This window comes from Grammomys surdaster, unplaced genomic scaffold (genome assembly GCF_004785775.1).
Source record: "Grammomys surdaster isolate TR1022 unplaced genomic scaffold, NIH_TR_1.0 1164, whole genome shotgun sequence".
Classification (NCBI taxonomy): Eukaryota; Metazoa; Chordata; class Mammalia; order Rodentia; family Muridae; genus Grammomys; species Grammomys surdaster.
Window position 1 is genome coordinate 414,937 of NW_021605583.1, and position 7,767 is coordinate 422,703.

The window sequence follows — 7,767 nt, forward strand, 5'->3', positions numbered from 1 at the left end:
ATGTCTAAGCATTCCAACATATGAGTTCTTGGGGAGCATTCTTATTCAAATTATTCGACTCCCTAGCCCTCATAGCCTTGTAATATTTTTTCCATTATGGCTTTTTTTCTTAAACTAGGTTTTCCATGATGATGATGCCATCCCTGGATGGGAAGGGAAAATTGTAGCCTGGGTGGAAGAAGACCATAGAGAGAATTAACGGGACCCTGGATACAACCTGGCTGTTGCTCTCAGGAAAGAGGACTAACACCAGAGTACGTCGAGAAGTTTCTAATTCGTGCTGCCAAAAAGAAGCTTCTTCAAGTATGATGGTCACAGGCCAGTCCTGTTTGTGTGCCTGGCATATCTGGTACTTCAAATCTCTGTCCAAAACATAGAGCATGGGTTCATCTGGAGCTCCTTGTCCGTGGGAACAGTGTTTTATTCTACTCTGAGGACATCAAACCGAAGGCCTTAACCACCCGGGAAGGATGACCCCTCTCTCACAGGGGCATGGCTGCTATAGTCTGGAACCTAGACGTGGATGCATCACTCCATTGTGTTGGCCTCAATGGTTGCAGCAATCAGAGTCCCAGCATTTGTACTTACAGATAAGAGGTACCAACTTTTCTGGTTCTTTGCAGACATTGCGAACCAGGAGTGACCTGTGAGGTGGTACCAAACATGAAAGCCCAAGTAAAACTGGCCTGGACGTGAATGATGCTGACTTGTTGACTGGGTGGGGAGAGGGTTGCCCATTTGTGCTATACTACGCCAAAACCATCATTAAGACCTTGGGCTGCCTCTTCTGGTTTTACCTGACTCTGCAGCTTGTCCTTAGCCCACTGAGGGCATTTTTCACATGCTGTTGGTTTTCTTTGGGGACTCTTTAACTTTAGAGCCATTTATTTTTCTCCAAACAGATAAATGTTGTGTTTGAAAAGAATGAGAGAAGTGAGAGACTCCTTAAGAATCCAGGAGGATACAGAAAGGTGCTGCTACCCACATCCCCTGACTCGAACTCATGCCATCGCCTTTACAAGGAGACAGACCAGTAATTTGTGTTTGAGTACTGAGCACGACTTCCTGGTCTGCCTCTCACTTCAAGGCTGCAGTTATTTTATATTACAGTTAGCTTAGGCTGTTCCCTCAGGGGACAGTGAACCCACTGGGCATGGAGCGTGAGGGAGTCGTGAATGGCAGGGTTGATTCAAGGTGAAGTCATTTCTTACTGCAACATTGTCAAGTATAAAGCTAAAGAGTTCAACTTCCAGAGGTTTCTCACTCACTTGGGTTTTCTCATCCACTCACCTAGCACCTCGTCATCAGTCAGCCATGGTTACCTACTTACACAGTCGCTCCAAGCAGTCTGCAACCACACTGTACACTGCCAAACAGAAGAGTGGGACAGATGGCTCAGTTCTGCGACCCGCCTGTCTCTGTGTCTCCCATTTTCAGCCATTTGAACAGAATACTCTTTGGAACGCTGAGATAACGTCATATTGTTTTATATAGACATGTCTTTTAAAAATAGTCCATGTTTGAGAATTGTTTTGTACTCGTTTGCTTTTGTCTGACAGCCATGTCTATTTTGATAACTGAGTGACTTCTGTGTACTCTCACGTTCCCAGACTCTCTCCATTTCCTACCACTCCCAGTAGCTTTTCTACCGTCTCTTCCTACTGCCTCTTGTGGTTTCAGAACAAGCTTTATTTTGTTACGAGTATACTAATGGCAGTTAGTTCTGTCCAATTCTCCCTGCTTTTAGTGGTGGAGATCTTTTTTATTTTATTTTTTCTAGTTGATTGCTCTTCTAAAAGACATGAGATCAAAAAGACCTGATGTCTTCCATGCACACTACGCTGGTCTTCTATTGAAGAACAATTTTTCATCAGCTGTAACTAGGAAAGTTCAGGAAAGTCAGCCATAAGCAAGAACAAGTCATTGTGAAAGCCAACAGAAGAAAAATGTTATTTCCGTTTTTTTCCAAGTTGACTGGAGGGATTAAAAAGCCCATGTCTCACCAATTTCTCTGTTGCATGAACTTTAATGTTTTACTGTTTGACAGCATGAAAGTGATCAGGGTAAACGCAATAGTGCAGTCCAGATACAAGTTACCTTGAATGTCTGCCTCTTAAATGAGATTGTCCTTGTCCGTTTTCTTTCAGCAGTCTTAACATTATGTGAAATTAACTTTTCAGCAAAAATTAAATCAAAGAAAAAACTTCAAGTCCTCTACATCGTGTTTTATTTTTTCTCATTTTTAGAAAAGGACCCTCATGGCCTTAGTGCCTACAGAAAACGCAGAGGTTGAATCCAGGGAGAATGGAGTTCATTAATCTCATGTGCCAGAAGTGAAATGGTTGAGCATCTCTTCCAGAGGATGTATCTCATTAATTCCTGTACACCATGGGTCAGGGATCCTCATCCCGGTCCATAATTCTGGAGTCTTCAGGGTAGGGGCAAGCATAAATTCATTCTCTTTTGAATAATCTCCTATTTGGTTAAACTCAAGGATGCAGTTTTCTATCTGTAGGTTGTGACCCCTTTGGGGATCAAACAGCCCTTTCCCAGGGGCCGCTTAAGACCACTGGAAACCACAGATACTTACACTGTGAGTTACAACAGGAGCAGACATAGTTCTCTGGCTGGGGAATCACAGCATGAACTGTGTTAAAGGGTTACAGCGTTAGGAAGGTTGAGAACCACGGATCTTGGAGAACTTGAGGCTTGAAACTGTTGTTTCCTAGTGACACTGGCATAGGCTAGCCGGTCTTGCTGACATTCTCTTTCCTTGGGGGGGAGGGGGAGGAAGTTCAGCCCTTTAATTCCAGCACGGTGGAGTCAGAGGCAGGGGATCTCTTTGAGTTTAAGGCTATCGTGGTCTACTTAGTAAGTTCCGTGACAGCCAGAACTACATAGTGAGACTCTTGTCTTGAAAACAACAAAAACCAAGACCAAAAGGAAAGCCAAAACAAATGTACTCACGTGTGGAAATGTACCTACATAGACACCTATATATACATAAGTAAAAATAATAAAAACAAATCTTAAAAATGACTTCAAATGCTAATTTAGTTGAGTTATTTAAAAACTGAGGAGTGTCATCTTGCTCAATTCCCTAAATCAGCTGGAACACTTTACAGTTTGTACCTAAAGCTTCTGCCTGGTGATAGATACATGCCTGTAATTCCAACATTTGGGAGACTGAGGCAGGAGGAGTACCAGGTTAATGCCAGTCTGGCCTATAATGAGATCTGTGTCTGGGTTAAACAGAAGTGTGGGTTAGATACATTTGGCCACTGCAATGCTCCTTTTGGACTGAGTTTTCAGCTCTTTTGACTAGGATGACTAAATTATGAAAATATCTTTATGTTCCACATCCAACTTAAGAATACTCAGTTACTGAAAATCATATCAGTTATAGTTAAAATTTTCATTTTTACTCATAAGTATCATGATTGCACACTCTTATTTGTCAAACTTAAGAGGTATGGCTTGCTTAAATACATATATGTAAAGTCTATTTTCTTAGAAACATGTATGTTTGTAACCATTGCTTTCAGAGATTCTTACCATGTATTCTGTTTTACAGTGTTTTCATAGACTGTTATGCCAGAGGTTTCCAATTATCAAAGTAATAACCCATTTTAACTGCCTATATGTACCAGAATTGTGAACAAGTCACAACCAAACACTCGCACTATGAATAAAATGGAGTTTGCAAACTAAATCCACTTCATCATTTTCATTTATATCTCTTACCTGAGATCAGCCAGTAAAGCCATTTACATTTAGTGAAGGTAAATTTCCTTGAGTGATCTCCCTGGTAGCATGTTTGCTCATTATCAGGAGGGTGGAGATAAGGATTGTTTTATTGCTAGAGATATTTTACTGTAGGTATTTCTAATGTAAGCATAAGATAGATCAAGATCCATTGCAACTCTTTTGAAAGCATATGTAAATGTATAGACACATAAGAGCCTGAGAGTATAAACTGTGTAACATCAGTCTTCAAATGCAATTCGAACCCTAGTTGCTCAGAAGTGTTTAAAACTGAATGCTGAACCCTGTGCATGCTATCTATGATTTCTACCGCCAAGCCACTGAGGAGCCCAGACAGCAATGGATATTTATTTTTCTATTTTGAGACAGCATCTCACCATGTTCTCTGAACTGACATATTCAGATAATTAATCACTTTCCTTCAGCCTCTGCGGTCTGGAACCACAGGCATAGACTACGTCCACAGCCTGAACTGAATAAGGAATTCACAAATCAGTTTAAAGGCTACGCTGCCCCGAAATCAAGCAGGCTTCATTTATCACTTAATGTTACCAGTTTAATTGCTTAGTAGATTTCAACTTTTAGCTCCGAGTGCTTTCTTTCACTTGGTTTCTGATTATGTATTTCCAACTTTGTTATGTTTGAGACAGGGTCTGACCTGGAACTCAACAGAGATCTGCCTGCCTCTGCCTTCCAAGGGCTAGGAAATTTAAGAATTTATTTATTTATTTATTTATTTATTTATTTATTTATTTATTTATTTATTTATAGTACATGTAGGTAGCCCAAGCTAGCCTCAAACTGGCTGCCTGGTGCTGGAACAACAGAACAACAGTCATGGCTATCAGTTTTAACTTTTTTTCCTCCAATTTCTTGTTGTGTTCTTAGTGTTCTCTGACCATCTGTACACTGAGGAATCAGCATAAATACACCACATGCTTCCTCCTAATTTAATGTCACTTTCAGTTCAGAAATGACAACGCTTTCTAATTATATAAACCATACAATGGATACCTATTTCATAAATGTTGCACATAAATCATTACTCAATAACTGCTCATATGCATGCAGGCCTTTCTGTGGCAGGGGTTCCGAAATTCTTCCACTTGGGTTTCCTTCTCCTGAGGGATTTCCACATGATCCCTGGTTATAGATGTATATAATATTACAAATAGAATATTAAATAAAAGTTATTTAAAGATAATTCTTTAGTAGTTTTGCCATTTATTAAAGATGAAATCAAATTTCCATACAATTAGATATGCTTGTTTTTACATATAGAATTAAATCTATAAACTATATCATATATATATGCATATATATATATATATATACATATATATATATATATATGTGGTAGGATATTTATTCTGCTATATTGTATTAGCAGTGGAGCTCAGTGATTAGGCAGTAGAAGAAGAGGTGGAGCTGGGAGAAGAAGAGGAGAAGGAGAGGGGAGAGAAAGAAAGGGGAGGGGAGAAAGAGAGGAAGGGGAAGAGAAGGAGGCTATGGATCATGGAGAACCACCGATGGGTCGAAAGCTGTCCTGGGTAGCAACTTCTATGAAAAGGTTAGATATTGGGTAATGACTCTAATTGTGTGGGCATTTTGTTGATTGAGCATTTCTAAATATATAAATCCTTTAGATAACCATTAAGCTTTAAGAGTCTCATTTCTTTTTTTGGGGGGAGGGGGAGTTCGAGACAGGGTTTCTCTGTGTAGCCCTGGCTGTCCTGGAACTCTGTAGACCAGGCTGGCCTCGAACTCAGAAATCCGCCCGCCTCTGCCTCCCAAGTGCTGGGATTAAAGGCGTGCGCCACCACCGCCCGGAAGAGCCTCGTTTCTACTGGATACTGTGAGGATGGCAGATATTGTCTGGAGTTCAGCTGAGCTTTGAGAATGCAGAGCTTTGTGGATGCAGCGTGGGGGATTGGCAGAGCCATCCCCCACGCTGGCATCTCGTGGGTGCCAGGACCTGTCCATCTAGCTAGCTGGAGCCCCGGTCAGAGCCGAGGAGCAGTGAGAACATGGCGGCTGCCAGAGAAAAAACCGGCCAGGGTGCTGCTCTGGTCCGTAAATATCACCTCTACATATATATATAATTTCTCACACATATCTATGAAAATTACACATGATAGGCTGAGGGAATGGTTCACTGGGGTAAAAGTGCTTTCCCCTAAACTTGAGTTCTATTGCTGGAATGAACATAGTCAAAGAGAAGAGACTCTCAAAAGTTGTCCTCTGACCACCTTCATATGTGTGCCCTGTGGATACATACCACACACAATAAATAGATGTAACTTATAAATTAAAAATTACAAAGAAAAACGACATTTTTGACACCCCTTCTACCTCCAAAAAGAATGATATGAACGTATTCTGTGGTGAGGCTCTGGGAAACCTGGTAATCCCATACATTGCTGATAGGGCATACAATGCTTTAGGGACAGAATATGGCAAAACTATACACACCTATCTTTTTATACTAATATATGATATATATTTATACATATATGTATGTATATATAGTATCTCGTGTTAGACTGGCCTTGAACTGATTACATAGCTAACGATGTCCTTGAACTTCTGATTTTCCTGCTCCACTTCCCAAATGCTGGGATTACATAGTTCATCAGGTGCTAAGGACTGAACTCAGAACTTGATGCATGCTAAGCACTTTTCTAACTCAGCTATACACCCAGCCTTAATATTTTTTAAATATGCTTGCTCCTATGTATGTGTGTAGACATGTGCATACCATACTATAAATTCATTGTACACAGTGTAGACTTTCATAAAGACATTCTCATACAGCATACGATAGACTGTGAGCATATTCTTAGCCATACCTCTTTACCACTCCTTCTTCCCTTTCCTCTAGCCATTAATCCCTTTTGTTTCATTTCTATGTCCCTGGTATATAAACATATATGATTTCGAGCATAAAGTCTAGGATCACAAATGAGAGAAAATATACAATATTTATCTGAGATAGTTAATTTGCTTAATTAAGTTGCATCCATTTTGTGAATGACAAACTCCATTATTTGTGACTGAAAAAAATTAATTGTATATATACCCATTTAGCTAGACATTCTTTTAAGATGGACACATAGTTTAGTCCTATAAATGGGATATCCTGTGTGAACTGTGTTGCAAGTAAAAAAAAAAGTCGACTTAAATATATGATACTGCAATACATAGTTGATTAATATTTTATAGTTGTCAATATTGAGGATGCTGCTTCACATAAATATGTAACATATGTCACATATGAGCTAGCAAGATAGCTCAGTGTTGGGCTGCAGAGACGGCTCAGAGGTTAAGTGTGTTAGCATATACACAGAAAATAATGTCATATTTTATTTAAAAATATGTAACATAAAATGGAAAAATCTAAGGAGACATTTACTGGAAAATTTAGACCTAATCTCAAAACAAAATTCATTGATTTTCTATAAAATTCAAATCGGCCACAGCAATTTTAAAATTCAAATACTCTAACAATTCAACCTAAAGATTATACGACTATAATGTTTATAAGGAATAACTATGGGAAACGTCTGCTTTCTGCAATTAAAACTATTATGTTCACGTGAGAGCAGAAAACTTTGTACAGTAAAACCAGTGCGAATCACACCATACATGTGAATCTGTGCCAAGGTGTTTCAAGCAGTGTTGGCTGGCCTTGTGTGACACCGAGAGCATGGCAGTGCAAAGGGCACGGGTGTCCTCAGAGCCACAGCTGCAGTGACATGGGGTGGGATTCGGTATAGGCAAGCAGCAACCAGAAACAACTTAGGTTGGCGTGGTTGGGTTCGGAAGCTTTTCAGTGTTGCCGTTTTTTTTTTTTCTTTTGACCCCACATTGTTACTCCATAGTTTAAGAAACGTTTTTATTGTTGTTTTCTTATTGAGTTCACAGAACTGCAGAATACAATGGCTTTCGCAAAGTTGTATCTTAAACCTTTCTTTTAAAAAAGAATCTCAGTGTGTAGCCCAA

At 39.7% G+C, this 7,767-nt stretch overlaps 1 protein-coding gene across 2 annotated transcripts in view; it reads left to right on the forward strand.

Moving 5' to 3' along the window:
• The window catches only part of Dixdc1 (DIX domain containing 1), a 64,136-nt gene extending 60,424 nt beyond the window's left edge, over positions 1-3,712 (forward strand). For both annotated transcript variants that reach the window (XM_028783817.1, XM_028783818.1), the window contains one exon: positions 119-3,712. In XM_028783817.1, coding sequence (XP_028639650.1) covers positions 119-199 — 81 coding nt within the window. In that variant the 3' untranslated portion in view covers positions 200-3,712. The remainder of the gene's footprint in view (positions 1-118) is intronic.
• The last annotated feature ends 4,055 nt before the right edge of the window (positions 3,713-7,767 follow it).